This window comes from Chlorocebus sabaeus, chromosome 9 (assembly GCF_047675955.1).
Source record: "Chlorocebus sabaeus isolate Y175 chromosome 9, mChlSab1.0.hap1, whole genome shotgun sequence".
Lineage (NCBI taxonomy): Eukaryota > Metazoa > Chordata > Mammalia > Primates > Cercopithecidae > Chlorocebus > Chlorocebus sabaeus.
Window position 1 is genome coordinate 35,234,554 of NC_132912.1, and position 24,087 is coordinate 35,258,640.

Sequence of the window (24,087 nt, forward strand, 5' to 3'; positions counted from 1 at the left end):
GGATGAATATATACGGTCTATGATATGGTACACATGGCTGTACATACAGTGAGAAGTTACCCTCCCATCTATGCCGATACATCCTACCCTTGCCCAATGTCATTTTGTGGGGAAAATGTAATATTGATGGAGTCAGTGACCTTCCATGTTTAGACTCTTGCTTATGTTGTTGCAGTAAGTGAATAAAGGCTTAATTGTTAGCTTCAATTTGGCTTGCTATCTTAATTGACCATCTTCACACTTGGCAGCTCCCTTGGTGACAAATGGCTGTGAGCAGGGTGGTCAATTAAGCACAATGCCTTTCTGGAAAAGCAGAAAGCATGCAGATCCCCAGAGAATTTGTGGGAGATGCTAGAGTTGAGACCTCTTGGGGGGTACTAGTGGATCATCCGCAAGAGTCGACTGTCCCATGGTGCACTCTGCCAGCCCTATCGGTAGGTCTCAGAAAGTGCTGTCCAACACCATGGGGCACTCTCAGAGAGTGCTAGCAGATTGTTTACATAAGCTTTTTGGTTCTGAGGGACACCAGTGGCCCTTCTCCTTAGCCCTAGACTCTCAGGCAAAGATGCCTGGTGGGTCAAATTAGAGATCCAACAGAGGGCCTCTGAGAAAGCTAGAGAAGAAATTCCTTGGCCACTGCTATTGTACCCTGCAGATGAGATTGAAAGTTTTCAGAGAACCTGCGAGCTAATTTGCACCAATTCTAAAGCTAATTTATTTGCTCTTAGTTCTAAAGAGGTACCAGGCAATGACAGACAGCCTATGACCCAGCAAGGGATTGAGACTCGTGGTTTAAACAAAAGGAATGGAGAGCCCCTTTGGGATTGCTTTCCTGTGTGATCTAGGAGAACTTAGAGGCATGGATTATTTGCCTGCATGATGAAAGAGGTAATCTTGTTAAACTAACTTAGTGGTACCTTGTGGACTGTGTCACTATAAAATGCCTCCTTTAGAGTGTCATAACAGAAGAGGTTTTGCTCAAGGAGGACAAGCCAAGTCGGAGAATGAGAAGGGAACACCCAAGCCCTTCTTTTTCAACTGGGTTGTATTTGGGTTCTGACAACTTTGGCACACCCATGCTATCTTCCCTATGATTAAAATACATTTTTAGACCATGGTTGCAGAGGCTATACAGCCCTGCAAACCATACTGGTGATCTCTTGGTCTCTTGCTTGAGAGTGAGAGCAGTTAATGATGAGAGTGAGAGCAGTCAATGATAAGATTTTTTTAAAGTCTCAGATTTCTAGGGTTATAAGTGTCACTCCTACTGGTTATAGAGCCAAATTAAAATTAACTCTCCTCTAAGGTCAGGCAAATTGGTCAGTAAAATAATCTAGATCGGGGTACCCAACCCCGAGGCCATGACCAGTACTGGTCTGTAGCCTGTTGGAAACCGGGCCAAACAGCAGTAGGTGAGCAGTGGGCGAGTGAGTGAAGATTCATCTGTATTTTCAACGGCTCCCCATCATTCACATTACTGCCTGAGCTCTCCCTCCTGTTAGATCAGCAGCAGCATTAGATTCTCATAGGAACACAAACCCTACTATGAACTGCACATATGAAGAATCTAGGTCTAGTTTTTTTATGGTTAATTAATTAATTTATTTATTTTTATTATACTTTAAGTTCTAGGGTACACATGCACAATGTTTGTTACCTATGCATATATGTGCCATGTTGGTGTGCTGCACCATTAACTCATCATTTACATTAGGTATTTCTCCTAATGCCATCCCTCTCACCTCCCCCAACCCCATGACAGGCCCCAGTGTGTGATGTTCCCCTTCCTGTGTCGAAGTGTTCTCATTGTTCAAGTCCCCTATGACTGAGAATATGCGGTGTTTGGTTTTCTGTCCTCACGACAGTTTACTGAGAACGATGGTTTCCAGCTTCATCCATGTCCCTATAAAAGACATGAACTCATCCTTCTTATGGCTGCATAGTATTCCACGGTGTATATGTGCCACATTTTCCTAATCCAGTCTATCATTGATGGACATTTGGGTTGGTTCCAAGTTGTTGCTATTGTGAATAGTGCTGCAATAGACATACGGGTGCATGTTGTCTTCATAGTAGCATGATTTATAATCCTTTGGGTATATACCCAGGAATGGGATCGCTGGGTCAAATGGTATTTCTAGTTCTAGATCCTTGAGGAATGACCACACTGTCTTCCACAATGGTTGAACTAGTTTACAGTCCCAACAACAGTGTAAAAGTCTTCCTATTTCTCCACATCCTCTCCAGCACCTGTTGTTTCCTGGCTTTTTAATGATCGTCATTCTAACCAGTGTGAAATGGTATCTCATTGTGGTTTAGATTTGCATTTATCTGATGTCCAGTGATGATGAGCATTTTTTCATGTGTCTGTTGGCTGCATAAAAGACTTCTTTTGAGAAGTGTCTGTTCACATCTTTTGCCGCTTTTTGATGGGGTTGTTTGATTTTTTCTTGTAAATTTGTTGAAGTTCTTTGTAGATTCTGGATATTAGCCCTTTGTCAGATGGGTAGATTGCAAAAATTTTCTCCCATTCTGTAGGTTGCCTGTTCACTCTGATGATAGTTTCTTTTACTGTGCAAAAGTTCTTTAGTTTAATTAGATCTCATTTGTCTATTTTGGCTTCTGTTGCCATTGCTTTTGGTGTTTTAGTCATGAAGTCTTTGCCCATATCTATGTTCTGAATGGTATTGCCTAGGTTTTCTTCTAGGGTTTTTATGGTTTTAGGTCTAACATTTAAGTCTCTAATCCATCTTGAATTAATTTTTGTATAAGGAGTAAGGAAAGGATCCAGTTTCAGCTTTCTACTTATGGCTAGCCAATTTTCCCAGCACCATTTATTAAATGGGGAATACTTTCCCCATTTCTTGTTTTTGTCAGGTTTGTCAAAGATCAGATGGCTGTAGATGTGTGGTATTATTTCTGAGGGCTCTGTTCTGTTCCATTGGTCTATAACTCTGTTTTGGCACCAGTACCATGCTGTTTTGGTTACTGTAGCCTTGTAGTATAGTTTGAAGTCAGGTAGCGTGATGCCTCCAGCTTTGTTGTTTTGGCTTAGGATTGTCTTGGCAATGCGGGCTCTTTTTTGGTTCCATATGAACTTTAAAGCAGTTTTTTCCAGTTCTGTGAAGAAAGTCATTGGTAGCTTAATGGGGATGGCATTGAATCTGTAAATTACCTTGGGCAGTATGGCCATTTTCACAATATTGATTCTTCCTATCCATGAGCATGGTATGTTCTTCCATTTGTTTATGTTCTCTTTTATTTCATTGAGCAGTGGTTTGTAGTTCTCCTTGAAGAGGTCCTTCACATCCCCTGTAACTTGGATTCCTAGGTATTTTATTCCCTCTGAAGCAATTGTGAATGGGAGTTCACTCATGATTTGGCTGTTTGTCTGTTATTGGTGTATAAGAATGCTTGTGATTTTTGCACATTGATTTTGTATCCTGAGACTTTGCTGAAGTTGCTTATCAGCTTAAGGAGATTTTGGGCTGAGACGATGTGGTTTTCTAAATATACAATCATGTCATCTGCAAACAGGGACAATTTGACTTCCTCTTTTCCTAACTGAATGCCCTTTATTTCTTTCTCCTGCCTGATTGCCCTGGCCAGAACTTCCAACACTATGTTGAATAGGAGTGGTGAGAGAGGGCATCCCTGTCTTGTGCCAGTTTTCAAAGAGAATGCTTCCAGTTTTGCCCATTCAGTATGATACTGGCTGTGGGTTTGTCATAAATAGCTCTTATTATTTTGAGATACGTCCCATCAATACCTGGTTTATTGAGAGATTTTAGCATGAAGGGCTGTTGAATTTTGTCAAAGGCCTTTTCTGCATCTATTGAGATAATCATGTGGTTTCTGACTTTGGTTCTGTTTATATGATGGAGTACGTTTATTGGTTTGCATATGTTGAACCAGCCTTGCATCTCAGGGATGAAGTCGGCTTAATCATGGTGGATAAGCTTTTTGATGTGCTGCTGGATGCAGTTTGCCAGAATTTTATTGAGGATTTTCACATCGATGTTCATCAGAAATATTGGTCTAAAATTCTCTTTTTTTGTTGTGTCTCTGCCAGGCTTTGGTATCAGGATGATGCTGGCCTCATAAAATGAGCTGGGGAGGATTCCCTCTTTTTCTATTGATTGGAATAGTTTCAGAAGGAATGGTACCAGCTCCTCTTTGTACCTCTGGTAGAATTAGACTGTGAATCCATCAGGTCCTGGAACTTTTTTGGTTGGTAGGCTATTAATTCTTGCCTGAATTTCAGAGCCTGTTATTGGTCTATTCAGGGATTCGACTTCTTCCTGTTTTAGTCTTGGCAGGGCATATGTGTACAGGAATTTATCCATTTCTTCTAGATATTCTAGTTTATTTGTGAAGAGGTTTTTATAGTATTCTCTGATGGTTGTTTGTATTTCTGTGGAATCAGTGGTGATATCCCCTTTATCATTTTTGATAGCATCCATTTGATTCTTCACTCTTTTCTTCTTTATTAGTCTTGCTAGCCATTTATCTATTTTGTTGATCTTTTCAAAAAAACAGTTCCTGAACTTATTGATTTTTTGAAGGGTTTTTGTGTCTCTGTCTCCTTCAGTTCTGCTCTGGTCTAAGTTATTTCCTGCTTTATGCTAGCTTTTGAATGTGTTTGTTCTTCCTTCTCTAGTCTTTTAATTGTGATGTTAGGTATGAATTTCAGATCTTTCCTGCTTTCTCTTGTGGGCATTTAGTGTTATAAATTTCCCTCCACACACTCCTTTAAATGTGTCCCAGAAATTCTGGTATGTTGTGTCTTTGTTCTCATTGGTTTCAAAGAACATCTTTATTTCTGCCTTCATTTCAATATTTACCCAGTAATCATTCAGGAGCAGGTTGCTCTGTTTCCATGTAGTTGAGTGGTTCTGAATGAGTTTCTTAATCCTGAGTTCTAATTTGATTGCACTGTGGTCTGAGAGACAGTTTGTTATGATTTCTGTACTTTTACATAGGCTGAGGAGTGCTTTACTTCCAACTATGTAGTCAATTTTGGAATAAGTGTGATGTGGTGCTGAGAAGAATGCATATTCTCTTGATTTGTGGTGGAAAGTTCTGGAGATGTCCATTAGGTCCTCTTGGTGCACAGCTGAGTTCAAGACTTGGATATTCTTGTTAACTTTCTGTGTCATTGATCTGTCTAATCTTGACAGTGAAGTGTTAAAGTCTCCCATTATTGGTGTGTGGGAGTCTAAGTCTTTTTGTAGGTTTCTAAGGACCTACTTTATGAATCTGGGTGCTCCTGTATTGGGTGCATATATATTTAGGGTAGTTAGCTCTTCTTGTTGCATTGATACCTTTACTATTATGTAATGCCCTTCTTTGTCTCTTTTGATCTTTGTTGGTTTAAAGTCTGTTTTATCAGAGACTAGGATTGCAACCCCTGCTTTTTTTTAGTTTTCCATTTGCTTGGTAGATCTTCCTCCATCCCTTTATTTTGAACCTATGTGTGTCTCTGCACATGAAATGGGTCTTGACTCTTTTTTTGTTTTTTATACTTTAAGTTCTAGGGTACATGTACACAACATGCAGATTTGTTACATATGTATACATGTGCCATGTTGGTGTGCTGCACCCATTAACTCGTCATTTACATTAGATATATATCCTAATACTATCCCTCCCGGTGTGTGATGATCCCCTTCCTGTGTCGAAGTGATCTCACTGTTCAGATCCCACCTATGAGTGAGAACATGCAGTAGTTGGTTTTCTGTTCTTGCGATAGTTTGCTGAGAATGATGGTTCCCAGCTGCATTCATGTCCCTACAAAGGACATGAACTCATCCTTTTTCATGGCTGCATAGTATTCCATGGTATATACGTGCCACATTTTCTTAATTCAGACTGTCACTGATGGACATTTGGGTTGGTTCCAAGTCTTCCCTATTGTGATTAGTGCCGCAATAAACATATGTGTGCATGTGTCTTTATAGCAGCATGACTTATAATCCTTTGGGTATATACCCAGTAATGGGATGGCTGGGTCAAATGGTATTTCTAGTTTTAGATACTTGAGGAATTGCCACACTGTTTTCCACAATGGTTGAACTAGTTTACAGTCCCACCAACAGTGAAAAGTGTTCCTATTTCTCCACATCCTCTCCAGCACCTGTTGTTTCCTGATTTTTTAATGATTGCCATTCTAAGGGGTGTGAGATGGTATCTCATTGTGGTTTTGATTTGCATTTCTCTGATGGCCAGTGATGATGAGCATTTTTTCATGTGTCTGTTGGCTGTATAAATGTCTTCTTTTGAAAAGTGTCTGTTCATATCCTTTGCCCAATTTTGATGGGGTTGTTTGTTTTTTCCTTGTAAATTTGTTTGAGTCCGTTATAGGTTCTGGATATTAGCCATTTGTCAGATGAGTAGATTGCAAAAATGTTCTCCCATTCTGTAGGTTGCCTGTTCACTCTGATGGTAGTTTCTTTTGCTGTGGAGAAGCTCTTTAATTAGATCCCATTTGTCAGTTTTGGCTTTTGTTGCCGTTGCTTTTGGTGTTTTAGACATGAAGTCCTTGCCCATGCCTATGTCCTGAATGGTATTACCTAGGTCTTCTTCTAGGGTTTTTATGGTTTTAGGTCTAACATTTAAGTCTCTAATCCATCTTGAATTAATTTTTGTATAAGGAGTAAGGAAAGGATCCAGTTTCAGCTTTCTACTTATGGCTAGCCAATTTTCCCAGCACCATTTATTAAATGGGGAATACTTTCCCCATTTCTTGTTTTTGTCAGGTTTGTCAAAGATCAGATGGCTGTAGATGTGTGGTATTATTTCTGAGGGCTCTGTTCTGTTCCATTGGTCTATAACTCTGTTTTGGCACCAGTACCATGCTGTTTTGGTTACTGTAGCCTTGTAGTATAGTTTGAAGTCAGGTAGCGTGATGCCTCCAGCTTTGTTGTTTTGGCTTAGGATTTTCTTGGCAATGCGGGCTCTTTTTTGGTTCTATATGAACTTTAAAGCAGTTTTTTCCAATTTTGTGAAGAAAGTTGTTGGTAGCTTAATAGGGATGGCATTGAATCTATAAATTACCTTGGGCAGTATGGCCATTTTCACAATATTGATTCTTCCTATCCATGAGCATGGTATGTTCTTCCATTTGTTTGTGTCCTCTTTTATTTCATTGAGCAGTGGTTTGTAGTTCTCCTTGAAGAGGTCCTTTACATCCCTTATAAGTTGGATTCTTAGGTATTTTATTCTCTTTGAAGCTATTGTGAATGGGAGTTCACTCATGATTTGGCTGTTTGTCTGTTATTGGTGTATAAGAATTATTGTGATTTTTGCACATTGATTTTATATCCTGAGACTTTCCTGAAGTTGCTTATCAGCTTAAGGAGATTTTGGGCTGAGACGATGGGGTTTTCTGACAAATATAAAATCATGTCATCTGCAAACAGGGATAATTTGACTTCTTCTTTTCCTAACTGAATACGCTTTGTTTCTTTCTCTTGCCTGATTGCCCTAGCCAGTACTTCCAACACTGTGTTGAATAGGAGTGGTAAGAGAGGGCATCCCTGTCTTGTGCTAGTTCTCAAAGGGAATGCTTCTGGTTTTTGCCCATTCAGTATGATTGGCTGTGGGTTTGTATAAATAGCTCTTATTATTTTGAGATACGTTCCATTAATTTCGAACTTATTGAGAGTTTTTAGCCTGAAGGGCTGTTGCATTTCGTCAAAGGCCTTTTCTGCATCTATTGAGATAATCATGTGATTTTTGTCTTTGGTTCTGTTAATATGCTGGATTACATTTATTGATTTGCATATGTTGAACAAGCCTTGCATCCCAGAGATGAAGCCCACTTGATCATGGTGGATAAACTTTTTGATGTGCTGCTGGATTTGGCATGCCTGTATTTTATTGAGGATTTTTGCATCGATGTTCATCAAGGATATTGGTCTAAAGTTCTCTTTTTCTGTTGTGTCTCTGCCAGACTTTGGTATCAGGATGATGTTGGCCTCGTAAAATGAGTTAGGGATGATTCCCTCTTTTTCTATTGAATTGAATAGTTTCAGAAGGAATGGTACCAGCTCCTCCTTGTACCTCTGGTAGAATTCAGCTGTGAATCCGTCTGGTCCTGGATTTTTTTTAGTTGGTAGACTATTAATTATTGCCTCAATTTCAGAGCCTGCTATTGGTCTATTCAGGGATTCAACTTCTTCCTGGTTTAGTCTTGGGAGAGTATAAGTGTCCAGGAAATTATCCATTTCTTCTAGGTTTTCTAGTTTATTTGTGTAGAGGTGTTTATAGAATTCTCTGATGGTAGTTTGTATTTCTGTGGCGTTGGTGGTGATATCCCCTCTATCATTTTTTATTGCATCTATTTGATTCTTCTCTCTTTTCTTCTTTATTAGTCTTGCTAGCGGTCTATCAATTTTGTTGATCTTTTGAAAAAAACAGCTCCTGGATTCATTGATTTTTCGAAGGGTTTTTTCTGTCTCTATCTCCTTCAGTTCTGCTCTGATCTTAGTTATTTCTTGCCTTTTGCTAGCTTTTGTATGTGTTTGCTCTTGCTTCTCTAGGGCTTTTAATTGTGATGTTAGGGTGTCCATTTTAGATCTTTCCTGCTTTCTCTTGTGGGCATTTAGTGCTATAAATTTCCCTCTACACACTGCTTTAAATGTGTCCCAGAGATTCTGGTATGTTGTGTCTTTGTTCTCATTGGTTTCAAAGAACATCTTTATTTCTTCCTTCATTTTGTCATGTACCCAGTAGTCATTCAGGAGCATGTTGTTCAGTTTCCATGTAGTTGAGCGGTTTTGATGGAGTTTCTTAGTCCTGAGTTCTAGTTTGATTGCACTGTGGTCTGAGAGACAATTTGTTATAATTTCTGTTCTTTTACATTTGCTGAGGAATGCTTTACTTCCAAATATGTGATCAATTTTGGAAGAAGTGCAATGTGGTGCTGAGAAGAATGTATATTCTGTTGATTTGGGGTGGAGAGTTCTGTAGATGTCTGTTAGGTCCACTTGGTGCAGAGTTGAGTTCATTTCCTGGATATCCTTGTTAACTTTCTGTCTCGTTGATCTGTCTAATGTTGACAGTGGGGTGTTAAAGTCTCCCATTATTATTGTATGGGAGTCTAAGTCTCTTTGTAAGTCTCTAAGGACTTGCTTTATGAATCTGGGTGCTCCTGTATTGGGTGCATATATATTGAGGATAGTTAGCTCTTTGTGTTGAATTGATCCCTTTACCATTATGTAATGGCCTTTTCTCTTTTGATCTTTGTTTGTTTAAAGTCTGTTTTTTCAGAGACTTGGATTGCAATCCCTGCCTTTTTTTGTTTTCCATTTGGTTGGTAGATCTTCCTACATCCCTTTATTTTGAGCCTATGTGTGTCTCTGCACGTGAGATGGGTCTCCTGAATACAGCAGACTGATGGTTCTTGACTCTTTATCCAATTTGCCAGTCTGTGTCTTTTAATTGGACCATTTAGTCCATTTATCTTTAACGTTAATATTGTTATGTGTGAACTTGATCCTGTGATTATGATATCAGCTGGTTATTTTGCTCATTAGTTGATGCAGATTCTTCCTAGCATTGATGGTCTTTACATTTTGGCATGTTTTTGCAATGGCTGGTACCTGTTGTTCCTTTCCATGTTTAGTGCTTCCTTCAGGATCTCTTGTAGGGCAGGCCTGGGGGTGACAAAATCTCTAAGCATTTGCTTGTTTGTAAAGGATTTTATTTCTCCTTCACTTATGAAACTTAGTTTGGCTGGATATGAAATTCTGGGTTGAAAATTCTTTTCTTTAAGAATGTTGAATATTGGCCCCCACTCTCTACTGGCTTGAAGAGTTTCTGCCGAGAGATCTGCTCTTAGTCTGATGGGCTTCTGTTTGTGGGTAACCCGACCGTTCTCTCTGGCTGCCCTTAACATTTTTTCCTTTATTTCAATTTTGGTGAATCTGACAATTATGTGTCTTGGAGTGGCTCTTCTCAAGGAGTATCTTTGTGCCATTCTCTGTATTTCCTGAATTTGAATGTTGGCCTGCCTTGCTAGGTTGGGGAAGTTCTCCTGGATAATATCCTGCAGAGTGTTTTCCAACTTCGTTCCATTCTCCCCATGACTTTCAGGCACACCAATCAGATGTAGATTTGGTCTTTTCACGTAGTTCCATATTTCTTGGAGACTTTGGTCATTTCTTTTTACTCTTTTTTCTCTAAACTTTCCCTGCTTCATTTCATTCATTGGATCTTCAATCACTGATAATCTTTCTTCCAGTTGATCGAGTCGGTTTTACTGAAGGTTGTGCATTTGTCACATAGTTCTCGTGTCATGGTTTTCATCTCTATCAGTTCTTTTATGGACTTCTCTGCATTTGTTATTCTAGTTATCCATTTTTCCATTCTTTTTTCAAAGTTTTTAGTTTCTTTGCGCTGGGTATGTATTTCCTCCTTTAGCTCTGAGAAGTTTGATCAACTGTAGCCTTCTTCTCTCAAATCGTCAAAGTCATTCTCCATCCAGCTTTGTTCCATTGCTGGCGATGAGCTGCGTTCCTTTGGAGGGGGAGATGCGCTCTGAGTTTTTGAATTTCCACCTTTTTTGCACTGCTTTTTCCCCTTTTTGTGTTTTTATGTGTTTTTGGTCTTTGATGATGGTGACGTACTGATGGAGTTTTGGTGTGGGTGTCCTTTCTGTTTGTTAGTTTTCCTTCTAACAGTCAGGACCTTTAGCTGCAGGTCTGTTGGAGTTTGCTTGATATCCACTCCAGACCCTGTTTACCTGGGTATCAGCAGCGGAGGCTGCAGAAGATAGAATATTGCTGAACAACAAGTGTTACTGTCTGATTCTTGCTCTGGAAGCTTCGTCTCAGGGGTGTACCCTGCCATCAGAGGTGTGAGGTGTCGGTCTGCACCTAGTGTGGGATGTCTCCCAGTTAGGCTACTCAGGGGTCAGGGACCCACTTGAGCAGGCAGTCTGACCATTCTCAGATCTCAACCTCCTTGCTGGGAGATCCACTGCTCTCTTCAAAGTTGTCAGATGGGGCATTTACCTATGCCAAGTTTTCTGCTCCTTTTTGTTTAGCTATGCCCTGTCCCCAGAGGAGGAGTCTACATAGGCAGGCCGGCTTCCTTGAGCTGTGGTGAGCTCCACCCATTTCGAGCTTCCAGGTGGTTTTGTTTACCTACTTAAGCCTCAGCAATGGCAGGTGCCCCTCCCCCAGTCTCGCTGCTCCCTTGCAGTTAGATCTCAGACTGCTGTGCTAGCAATGAGGGGGGCTCTGTGGGCGTGGGACCCTCTGCACCAGGTGTGGGATACAATATCCTGGTGTGAAGTTTGCTAAGACCCTTGGTAAAGCACAGTATTAGGGTGGGAGTTACCTGATTTTCCAGGTGTTTTGTGTCTCAATTTCCTTTGGCTAGGAAAAGGAATTCCCTTCCCCCTTGCACTTCCCAGGTGAGGCAATGCCTCGCCCTGCTTCAGCTCTCGCTGGTTGGGATGCACCTGCGAACCAGCGCCAACTGTCTGACACACCGCAGTGAGATGAACCTGGTACCTCAGTTGAAAATGCAGAAATCACCCGTCTTCTGTATCGCTCACGTTGGGAGCTGGAGGCTAGAGCTGTTCCTATTTGGCCATCTTGGGCGTGCCCCTCAGGTCGACTCTTTATCCAATTTGCCAGTCTGTTCTTTTAATTGGGGTATTTAGCCCATTTACATTTAAGGTTAATATTGTTATGTGTGAATTTGATCCTGTCAATATGATGTCAGCTGGTTATTTTGCTCATTGATTGATGCAGTTTCTTCCTAGAATCGATGGTCTTTACAATTTGGCATGTTTTTGCAGTGGCTGGTACCTGTTGTTCCTTTCCTTGTTTAGTGCTTCCTTCAGAAGCTCTTGTAAGGCAGGCCTGGTGGTGAGAAAATATCTCAGCATTTGTTTGTCTGTAAAGGATTTTATTTCTCCTTCACTTACGAAGCTTAGTTTGGCTGGATATGAAATTCTGGGTTGAAAATTCTTTCCTTTAAGAATGTTGAATATTGGCCCCCACTCTCTTCTGGCTTGTAGTTTCTGCTGAGAGATCTGCTATTAGTCTGATGGGCTTCCATTTGTGGGTAACCTGACCTTTCTCTCTGGCTGCTTAACATTTTTCCCTTCATTTCAACCTTGGTGAATCTGACAATTATGTGTCTTCAGGTTGTTCTTCTCGAGGAGTATCTTTGTGGCTTTCTCTGTATTTCCTGAATTTGAATGTTGGCCTGCCTTGCTAGGTTGGGGAAGTTCTCCTGGATAATATCCTGAAGAATGTTTTCCAACTTGGTTCCATTCTCCCTGTCACTTTCAGGTACACCAATCAAACGTAAATTTGGTCTTTTCACATAATCCCATATTTCTTTGAGGTTTTGTTGGTTTGTTTTTACTGTTTTTTCTCTAAGTTTCTCTTCTCTTCTTCCTTCATTTCATTCATTTGATCTTCAGTCACTGATACCCTTTCTTCCACTTGATCGAACTGGCTACCGAAGCTTCTCCATGCATCACATAGTTCTCGTGCCACAGTTTTCAGCTCCATCAGGTCATTTAACATCTTCTCTATGCTGTTTATTCTAGTTAGCCATTCTTCTAATCCTTTTTCAAAGTTTTTAGCTTTCTTGCGATGGTTTCAAGCATCGTCTTTTAGCTTGGAGAAGTTTATTATTATCAATCTTCTGAAGCCTACTTCTCTCAACTCGTCAAAGTCATTTTCCATCCAGCTTTGTTCTGTTGCTGGCAAGCAGCTGCAATCCTTTGGAGAAGAGGCACTCTGGTTTTTAGAATTTTCAGCTTTTCTGCTCTGGTTTCTCCCCATCTTCGTGGTTTTATCTACCTTTGGTCTTTGATGATGGTGACCTACATTTGGGGTTTTGGTATGGATGTCCTTTTTGTTGATGTTGATGCTAATCCTTTCTGTTTGTTAGTTTTCCTTCTAACAGTCAGGATCCTCAGCTGTAGGTCTGTTGGAGCTTGCTGGAGGTCCATTCCAGACCACGTTTTCCTGGGTATCACCCACGGAGGCTGCAGAACAGCAAATATTGCAGAACAGTGAATGTTGTGCCTGATTCTTCCTCTGGAAGCTTTGTCTTAGAGGGGCACCTGGCTGTATGAGGTGTCAGTCCGCCCCTACTGGGCAGTGTCTCCCAGTTAGGCTACTCGGGGGTCAGGGACCCACTTTAGGAAGCAGTCTGTCCATTCTCAGATCTCAAACTCCATGCAGGGAGAACCACTGTTCTCTTCAAAGCTGTCAGACAAGGACATTTAAGTCTGCAGGAGTTTCTGCTGCCTTTTGTTCAGCTACGCCCTGCCCCCACCTCTGGTGGGGCAAGCAGGCCTTGTTGAGCTGCAGTGGGGTCCACCCAGTTCGAGCTTCCCAGCTGCTTTGTTTACCTAGTCAAGCCTCAGCAACGGTGGACACCCCTCCCCCAGTCTCGCTGCTACCTCGCAGTTTCATCTCGGACTGCTGTGCTAGCAGTGAGCAAGGCTCCATGGGTGTGGGACCCACCAAGCCAGGCGTGGGATATAATCTCCTGGTGTGCCATTTGCTAAGACTGTTGGAAAAGTGCTATAAAAGGGCGGGAGTGTCCTGATTTTCCAGGTACTGTCTGTTACGGCTTCCCTTGACTAGGAAAGGGAATTCCCTGACCCTTGTGCTTCCCCGGTGAGGTGATGCCCCACTGTTTCAGCTCACACTCCATGGGTTGCACCCACTGTCCAACCAGTCCCAGTGAGATGAACCTGGTACCTCAGTTGGAAATGCAGAAATCATCCATTTTCTTGGTCGCTCATGCTGGGAGCTGTAGACTGGAGCTGTTCCTATTTGGCCATCTTGGGTGGTTCCAGGTTGTGTGTTCTTTATGAGAATCTAATGCCTGATGATCTGTCACTGTCTTCCATTAGCTTCACATGGGACCATCTAGTTGCAGGAAAACAAGCTCAGGGCTCCCACTGATTCTACATTATGGTGTATAATTATTTCATTACATATCACAATGTAATAATAATATAAATAAAGTGCACAATAAATGTAATGCACTTGAATCATCCCAAAATCATCCCCCACCTTGGCCCTGTTCCATGGAAAAAATGTTAAATTTGTTCACTTTCTCTGGTGTGAAAAAGGTTGAGGACCACTGATCTAGATCATAATTTTTTTCATTTATTGTGATACTAATCAATTGCCTAGAGATGACAAATTCCTCAGCATGGAAGAAGCAACTGCTACAAAAAAGCAAAAAGAGATCACCAGAGACAGCAACATAAAAATAGTCATTGGGCACACACTCCTCAATGATCTAAGTAAGGGCCTCACCAAAGTGATCTCTAGGTTTGGTTACCCAAAAATAAGGACTCACAAAAGGAGATTAATGGGCTCTTCACCTAACTCATGGCCTGGTGGTAGTGTGCCACTGTGGGCTCAATGGCAGCCTCCTAGGGTCTGCCCAGTGCTGGCCCCTATAACTAATAAAAATGCTGCTCTCCTCTTCTCCCATTGAAGTTTGAAAAGAATTAGAGAGCCCTGCCAATTTTTATGCAAATATTTTCGTTTTAAAAAAAAAAACAGAAAACAAGACTATGACATGGCCAATGTCCCTATGGCCCCAGTGAGGAATGGAGGCCCTATATCAAAGTTAAAGTTCAAAGTGGACATGGAGAATTTCATTTCTTGGGCCTTTTGCATAATAGTGCACAAGTGACTGTGATCCCCAAAATCCCTGGCATGAGAATGAGGAGGAAATAGATAATGTTCTCTGGTTTTCAGCTGGAGGCCACCACCACCAAGATCCTGATCTGACTACAGGTAGGTCTCTTCAAGCCACTACATACTTCCATCATTATGGTACCCATTACTGAATGGGTTGTTGCTATGACATACTGTCTATGTCTACCCCTGACTGTATTCACACCCCATCCCTGAGGGGAACTGTTGCAATTAGGACCGTTTTAGTGGGGTATATGGAAGACTAAACCAGCCAGACTACCAGCACCTAGTGTCTCTGTCTCTTAAAAACACTATCGACTGTCTTGGGGATAAAAAAAAAAAAAGTCTTCATTGCTGTGCTTAAGGAAGCCAAAGTTCACCATCTGGCCTTTTGCTTAAGGCATTGTGTGCCTGGAAAATAATTGACTATTGGTGGCTCATGCTATAGTTCTGTCTTTGGCACTGGTGTTACCTGACATTATGACTATCACAGAGGCTACTACCCAAGCTGAGGCAAATAGTTATAAAGCAATTGACATTGTAAATGCCCTTTTCAGCATCCTTGTCCACAAAGATGATCAAGATCAGTCTGCCTTACATTAAGTGGGCTGCATTACACCTTTAACGTCCTCCTAAAGGCTGTGACATGAAAACAGCACCACTCCCAGATGAAGCACTGGCCTTCCACTATATTCATCGCATCCTCCACTGGGCCCAGACAAAAACACTACCCAGCAAGGGCTGGGTCACTCTCAGCTTTAGTCACTCTCAGCCCCAACAAATAAAAGGAAAGCCCAGACTGGAGCTGTCACATTCCCTTCATGAACATCTTCCTGACACCATCTATCAGGTTACCAAGAAAACCTCTACCCTTAGGTGCATCCTAAAGATAGGATGTTCTGGAGACCCTTCAATGACCACATAGGCTGTTTTTCCCCTTGGCCTTCTCTGATACATTTTGTCATTTGAGTTACACATCTCACCAACCTCTCTGTTTGCCAATTAGAGTCTATGACAGAAGGATACTGCCACATGTCCCAAAGTTCCTGTTGAACACTTGGACCCATAATCTCCTACAGTTGGCTGAAAGTAAACACCCTTTGATAGACTTAACGACTTTTATTGGATTTGGTGGACACCGAGCACATAAGTATGCCATAAAATAGTCTCAAGACCAGAAATTCCAACCAAATATTATTGTTCCCTAGTTATTTTAAGGTATTCACACTGTAACATGTAAAATTTCTATAAACTATACGCTCAACTACATAGTCATGAACCAAAGAAAAATGATCTAATGAGATTAACTTTTAAAATTTAAACCTGTAATTATTATACTTACTACTATGTCTTTTCTCTCTAGGAATTTTTTCTTTTTTTTTTTTTTTTTTTTTAATTTATTATTATTAAACTTCAAGTTGTAGGGTACATGTGCACAACGTGCAGGTTTGCTACATATGTATACTTGTGCCATGTTGGTGTGCTGCACCCATCAACTCGTCATTTACATCAGGTATAACTCCCAATGCAATCCCTCCCCATTCCCCCCTCCCCATGATAGGCCCCGGTGTGTGATGTTCCCCTTCCCGAGTCCAAGTGATCTCATTGTTCAGTTCCCACCTACGAGTGAGAACATGCGGTGTTTGGTTTTCTGTTCTTGTGATAGTTTGCTGAGAATGATGGTTTCCAGCTGCATCCATGTCCCTACAAAGGACACAAACTCATCCTTTTTTATGGCTGCATACTATTCCATGGTGTATATGTGCCACATTTTCTTAATCCAATCTGTCACTGATGGACATTTGGGTTGATTCCAAGTCTTTGCTATTGTGAATAGTGCTGCAATAAACATACGTGTGCATGTGTCTTTAAAGCAGCATAATTTATAATCCTTTGGGTATATACCCAGTAATGGGATGGCTGGGTCATATGGTACATCTAGTTCTAGATCCTTGAGGAATCGCCATACTGTTTTCCATAATGGTTGAACTAGTTTACAATCCCACCAACAGTGTAAAAGTGTTCCTATTTCTCCACATCCTCTCCAGCACCTGTTGTTTCCTGACTTTTGAATGATCGCCATTCTAACTGGTGTGAGATGGTATCTCATTGTGGTTTTGATTTGCATTTCTCTGATGGCCAGTGATGATGAGCATTTTTTCATGTGTCTGATGGCTGTATGAATGTCTTCTTTTGAGAAATGTCTGTTCATATCCTTTGCCCACTTTTGGATGGGGTTGTTTGTTTTTTTCTTGTAAATTTGTTTGAGTTCTTTGTAGGTTCTGGATATTAGCCCTTTGTCAGATGAGTAGATTGCAAAAATTTTCTCCCATTCTGTAGGTTGCCTGCTCACTCTGATGGTAGTTTCTTTTGCTGTGCAGAAGCTCTTTAGTTTGATGAGATCCCATTTGTCAATTTTGGCTTTTGCTGCCGTTGCTTTTCGTGTTTTAGACATGAAGTCTTTGCCCATGCCTATGTCCTGAATGGTACTACCTAGGTTTTCCTCTAGGATTTTTATGGTATTAGGACTAACATTTAAGTCTCTAATCCATCTTGAATTAATTTTCGTATAAGGAGTAAGGAAAGGATCCAGTTTCAGCTTTCTACTTATGGCTAGCCAGTTTTCCCAGCACCATTTATTAAATAGGGAATCCTTTCCCCATTTCTTGTTTCTCTCAGGTTTGTCAAAGATCAGATGGCTGTAGATGTGTGGTATTATTTCTGAGGACTCTGTTCTGTTCCATTGGTCTATATCTCTGTTTTGGTACCAGTACCATGCTGTTTTGCTTACTGTAGCCTTGTAGTATAGTTTGAAGTCAGGTAGCGTGATGCCTCCAGCTTTGTTCTTTTGACTTAGGATTGTCTTGGAGATGCGGGCTCTTTTTTGGTTCCATATGAACTTTAAAGCAGTTTTTTCCAATTCTGTGAAGAAGCTCATTGGTAGCTTGATGGGGATGGCATTGAATCTATAAATTACCTTGGGCAGTATGGCCATTTTCACAATATTGATTCTTCCTATCCATGAGCATGGTATGTTCTTCCATTTGTTTGTGTCCTCTTTTATTTCACTGAGCAGTGGTTTGTAGTTCTCCTTGAAGAGGTCCTTTACATCCCTTGTAAGTTGGATTCCTAGGTATTTTATTCTCTTTGAAGCAATTGTGAATGGAAGTTCATTCCTGATTTGGCTCTCTGTTTGACTGTCACTGGTGTATAAGAATGCTTGTGATTTTTGCACATTAATTTTGTATCCTGAGACTTTGCTGAAGTTGCTTATCAGCTTAAGGAGATTTTGGGCTGAGACAATGGGGTTTTCTAAATATACAATCATGTCGTCTGCAAACAGGGACAGTTTGACTTCTTCTTTTCCTAACTGAATCCCCTTGATTTCTTTCTCTTGCCTAATTGCCCTAGCCAGAACTTCCAACACTATGTTGAATAGGAGTGGTGAGAGAGGGCATCCCTATCTTGTGCCAGTTTTCAAAGGGAATTTTTCCAGTTTTTGCCCATTCAGTATGATATTGGCTGTGGGTTTGTCATAAATAGCTCTTATTATTTTGAGGTACGTTCCATCAATACCGAATTTATTGAGCGTTTTTAGCATGAAGGGCTGTTGAATTTTGTCAAAAGCCTTTTCTGCATCTATTGAGATAATCATGTGGTTCTTGTCTTTGGTTCTGTTTATATGCTGGATTATGTTTATTGATTTGCGAATGTTGAACCAGCCTTGCATCCCAGGGATGAAGCCCACTTGATCATGGTGGATAAGCTTTTTGATGTGCTGCTGAATCCGGTTTGCCAGTATTTTATTGAGGATTTTTGCATCGATGTTCATCAGGGATATTGGTCTAAAATTCTCTTTTTTTGTTGTGTCTCTGCCAGGCTTTGGTATCAGGATGATGTTGGCCTCATAAAATGAGTTAGGGAGGATTCCCTCTTTTTCTATTGATTGGAATAGTTTCAGAAGGAATGGTACCAGCTCCTCCTTGTACCTCTGGTAGAATTCAGCTGTGAATCCATCTGGTCCTGGACTTTTTTTGGTTGGTAGGCTATTAATTATTGCCTCAATTTCAGAGCCTACTATTGGTCTATTCAGGGATTCAGCTTCTTCCTGGTTTAGTCTTGGAAGAGTGTAAGTGTCCAGGAAATTATCCATTTCTTCTAGATTTTCCAGTTTATTTGTGTAGAGGTGTTTATAGTATTCTCTGATGGTAGTTTGTATTTCTGTGGGGTCGGTGGTGATATCCCCTTTATCATTTTTAATTGCGTCGATTTGATTCTTCTCTCTTTTCTTCTTTATTAGTCTTGCTAGTGGTCTGTCAATTTTGTTGATCTTTTCAAAAAACCAACTCCTGGATTCATTGATTTTTTGGAGGGATTTTTGTGTCTCTATCTCCTTCAGTTCTGCTCTGATCTTAGTTATTTCTTGCCTTCTGCTAGCTTTCGAATGTGTTTGCTCTTGCTTCTCTAGTTCTTTTAATTGCGATGTTAGAGTGTCAATTTTAGATCTTTCCTGCTTTCTCTTGTGGGCATTTAGTGCTATAAATTTCCCTCTACACACTGCTTTAAATGTGTCCCAGAGATTCTGGTATGTTGTATCTTTGTTCTCATTGGTTTCAAAGAACATCTTTATTTCTGCCTTCATTTCGTTATGTACCCAGTAGTCATTCAGGAGCAGGTTGTTCAGTTTCCATGTAGTTGAGCGGTTTTGATTGAGTTTCTTAGTCCTGAGTTCTAGTTTGATTGCACTGTGGTCTGAGAGACAGTTTGTTATAATTTCTGTTCTTGTACATTTGCTGAGGAGTGCTTTACTTCCAATTACGTGGTCAATTTTGGAGTAAGTAAGATGTGGTGCTGAGAAGAATGTATATTCTGTTGATTTGGGGTGGAGAGTTCTATAGATGTCTATTAGGTCTGCTTGCTGCAGAGATGAGTTCAATTCCTGGATATCCTTGTTAACTTTCTGTCTCGTTGATCTGTCTAATGTTGACAGTGGAGTGTTGAAGTCTCCCATTATTATTGTATGGGAGTCTAAGTCTCTTTGTAAGTCTCTAAGGACTTGCTTTATGAATCTGGGTGCTCCTGTATTGGGTGCATATATATTTAGGATAGTTAGCTCTTCCTGTTGAATTGATCCCTTTACCATTATGTAATGGCCTTCTTTGTCTCTTTTGATCTTTGATGGTTTAAAGTCTGTTTTATCAGAGACTAGTATTGCAACCCCCGCTTTTTTGTGTTCTCCATTTGCTTGGTAAATCTTCCTCCATCCCTTTATTTTGAGCCTATGTATGTCTCTGCGTGTGAGATGGGTCTCCTGAATACAGCAGACTGATGGATCTTGACTCTTTATCCAGTTTGCCAGTCTGTGTCTTTTAATTGGAGCATTTAGTCCATTTACATTTAAGGTTAAGATTGTTATGTGTGAACTTGATCCTGCCATTATGATATTAACTGGTTATTTTGCTCGTTAGTTGATGCCGTTTCTTCCTAGCCTTGATGGTCTTTACATTTTGGCATGTTTTTGCAATGGCTGGTACCGGTTGTTCCTTTCCATGTTTAGTGCTTCCTTCAGGGTCTCTTGTAAGGCAGGCCTAGTGGTGACAAAATCTCTAAGCATTTGCTTATCTGTAAAGGATTTTATTTCTCCTTCACTTATGAAACTTAGTTTGGCTGGATATAAAATTCTGGGTTTAAAATTCTTTTCTTTAAGAATGTTGAATATTGGCCCCCACTCTCTTCTGGCTTGAAGAGTTTCTGCCGAGAGATCTGCTGTTAGTCTGATGGGCTTCCCTTTGTGGGTAACCCGACCTTTCTCTCTGGCTGCCCTTAAGATTTTTTCCTTCATTTCAACTTTGGTGAATCTGGCAATTATGTGTCTTGGAGTTGCTCTTCTCGAGGAGTATCTTTGTGGCGTTCTCTGTATTTCCTGGATTTGAATGTTGGCCTGCCCTACTAGGTTGGGGAAGTTCTCCTGGATGATATCCTGAAGAGTGTTTTCCAACTTGGTTCCATTTTCCCCATCACTTTCAGGCACCCCAATCAGACGTAGATTTGGTCTTTTTACATAATCCCATACTTCTTGCAGGCTTTGTTCATTTCTTTTTCTTCTTTTTTCTTTTGGTTTCTCTTCTCGCTTCATTTCATTCATTTGATCCTCCATCGCTGACATTCTTTCTTCCAGTTGATCGAGTCGGTTACTGAAGCTTGTGCATTTGTCACGTATTTCTCGTGCCATGGTTTTCGTCTCTTTCATTTCGTTTGTGAGCTTCTCTGCATTAATTACTCTAGCCATCAATTCTTCCACTTTTTTTTCAAGATTTTTAGTTTCTTTGCGCTGGGTACGTAATTCCTCCTTTAGCTCTGAGAAATTTGATGGACTGAAGCCTTCTTCTCTCATCTCGTCGAAGTCATTCTCCGTCCAGCTTTGATCCGTTGCTGGCGATGAGCTGCGCTCCTTTGCCGGGGGAGATGCGCTCTTATTTTTTGAATTTCCAGCTTTTCTGCCCTGCTTTTTCCCCATCTTTGTGGTTTTATCTGCCTCTGGTCTTTGATGATGGTGATGTACTGATGGGGTTTTGGTGTAGGTGTCCTTCCTGTTTGATAGTTTTCCTTCTAACAGTCAGGATCCTCAGCTGTAGGTTGTAGCTGTAGGAGATTGCTTGAGGTCCACTCCAGACCCTGTTTGCCTGGGTATCAGCAGCAGAGGCTGCAGAAGATAGAATATTTCTGAACAGCGAGTGTACCTGTCTGATTCTTGCTTTGGAATCTTCCTCTCAGGGGTGTACTCCACCCTGTGAGGTGTGGGGTGTCAGACTGCCCCTAGTGGGGGATGTCTCCCAGTTAGGCTACTCAGGGGTCAGGGACCCACTTGAGCAGGGAGTCTGTCCCTTCTCAGATCTCAACCTCCGTGTTGGGAGATCCACTGCTCTCTTCAAAGCTGTCAGACAGAGTCGTTTGCGTCTGCAGAGCTTTCTGTTGTTATTGTTTACTCTGCCCTGTCCCCAGAGGTGGAGTCTACAGAGACAGGCAGGTTTCCTTGAGCTGCTGTGAGCTCCACCCAGTTCGAGCTTCCCAGCAGCTTTGTTTACCTACTTAAGCCTCAGCAATGGCGGGCGCCCCTCCCCCAGCCTCGCTGCTGCCTTGCCGGTAGATCACAGACTGCTGTGCTAGCAATGAGGGAGGCTCCGTGGGTGTGGGACACTCCGGCCAGGTGTGGGATATGATCTCCTGGTGTGCCTGTCTGCTTAAAGCGCAGTATTGGGGTGGGAGTTACCCGATTTTCCAGGTGTTGTGTGTCTCAGTTCCCCTGGCTAGGAAAAGGGATTCCCTTCCCCCTTGCGCTTTCCAGGTGAGGCAATGCCTCGCCCTGCTTCAGCTCTCGCTGGTCGGGCTGCAGCAGCTGACCAGCACCGATCGTCTGGCACTCCCCAGTGAGATGAACCCAGTACCTCAGTTGAAAATGCAGAAATCGCCGGTCTTCTGTGTCGCTTGCGCTGGGAGTTGGAGACTGGAGCTGTTCCTATTCGGCCATCTTGCTCCGCCCCCGGAATTTTTTCATTTTTTTTAATTTGCATTTCCAGTTTTGACAATGAATCTTGATGTTCAAGTGCAAGATTTTTGCCTGGTTCTTCTTCATGAGCTACATAAGGAGATGCATTTAGTCTCTTAATGGAAAAACAGACCTACTGTGAAATGTCTAGATTTCAAACTTGTAATTGTGTAGCAAAATTTTCTCATTTTGATAAATTTGTAAGTAAATTATCATAAATCCAGATGTGACATGACTACTATAAGAACATTTTTAATGGGTGTGTGTTGAAGCTCATTATTTCATAACATTTCTAGGCATCTGATACATATTAGTCACTAGTTTCCTTATGTTATTTATACTTTAGGTTAATACATATTCACAAATAAAAATAAAAATGCATACATACAATGTTATTTATTGTATCATATATGTAATTGCAAAATAGTCAAAACCACATAAACTTTCAAGCAGAGAAGATTGGTTGAATAAACTGAGACATGTATATACAGTAAGTCCTCACATAATGTCATTGATAGAATCTTGGAAACTGTGACCTTAAGCAAAATGACACATAATGAAACCGATTTTACCATAGGCATATTGACATAAACAAGAGTTGAGTTCCTACAGTATTTTTTTTGTAACAAAAACATCACAAACTTCTAAATAAAGACCCAAAACACTTCCAATAGTAAACATTAAAATAAATGTGAGCTATACATAGATTTAAGAAAAAATAATAAAAACAAGTAAGATAATTATTTACCCAATTTGTGGTTAATCAGTGAGTGATGGTTGTCATAGTGGTGGTGAGTTAAGTCAAGGAACACACTCCTTGATTTATTCAAAGGAATAAATCAAAAGCAAAGCAAAATTGTAACGAATGCCTCCTCCCACCATATAATTTAAAAGCAATCACAAATCTGGTAGCTTACAGACTGCTTTTGTACTGCATTGTTTATTGTCATACATTTGTATAATTATTGTATACAAATTTTTATTTTACAATAATTTGTATTCATTCATTCACTTGATTTCCAGCCCACTTATTCCAGTTAACGGTTGCAGGTGGTTGGAACATATCCTAGAAGCTCAGAGCACAAGGGGGGAACCAGCCCTCGACAGAATGCCATGCCATATCAGGGCGCACTCAGACACATACCCACACTCACTCAGACAGGGACCATTTAGACACACCAATTTACCTAATATACATATCTTTGGAATGTGGGAGGAAATTGGAGCACCCAGAGAAAATTCATGCAGACACAGGGAGAATGTGCTAACTCCAGACCATGTGCCTGGCTAGGAATCAACTTTTTTTCTTATTAACATTATAATCAAATGATGTTGAACAAAATGATGTTACTCAAGTACGTGCTGTACCACACACTATGGTAGAGTACATATGGTAAATAATGTGGTACAAACAACTGTAAGTGTAACTATAAAAGAAATTAAACATGTCTATAAATTGACTTGAAGGGATTTCAAAGAATAATATGAAGGAAAAAAATACCTACAAAAGGGAAAACTTGAATGCCATCTTTGGGGAAGGAAGATGAAGAAATGAGAAAAAAAATAGAGAAGGAAATAGAGAGATAGTTATCTTTACAAAAAGAAGCAGAGGAAAGATATAAGAAACAATGCTGTTGGTTACCTACAAAATGAGGGGAGAGGACTGGGGAAGAAAATATACTCCTCTAACTTTTTGCATATATATTGTTTTACTTTTGAAAGTAGTTTCATGGCCTACAGATTTCAAAAACAAAATTAAATCAACAAGGAAAAGAAGGTGTGATGAAAACTAAAAGGAAATAATGAAATGAAATCATTGAAGAAAAAATAAAAGCAATAACT

General features: G+C 40.7%; 1 protein-coding gene across 1 annotated transcript in view; it reads right to left on the bottom strand.

Moving 5' to 3' along the window:
* Positions 1–24,087, bottom strand: part of CCDC7 (coiled-coil domain containing 7) — a 453,173-nt gene that overhangs the window by 158,014 nt on the left and 271,072 nt on the right. The window contains exons 26-28 of the mRNA XM_073018860.1: positions 22,255–22,335; positions 20,699–20,701; positions 16,042–16,071 (exon numbers count right to left, since the gene is read on the bottom strand). Of these exons, the coding sequence (XP_072874961.1) occupies positions 16,042–16,071; positions 20,699–20,701; positions 22,255–22,335 (114 nt within the window). The remainder of the gene's footprint in view (positions 1–16,041; positions 16,072–20,698; positions 20,702–22,254; positions 22,336–24,087) is intronic.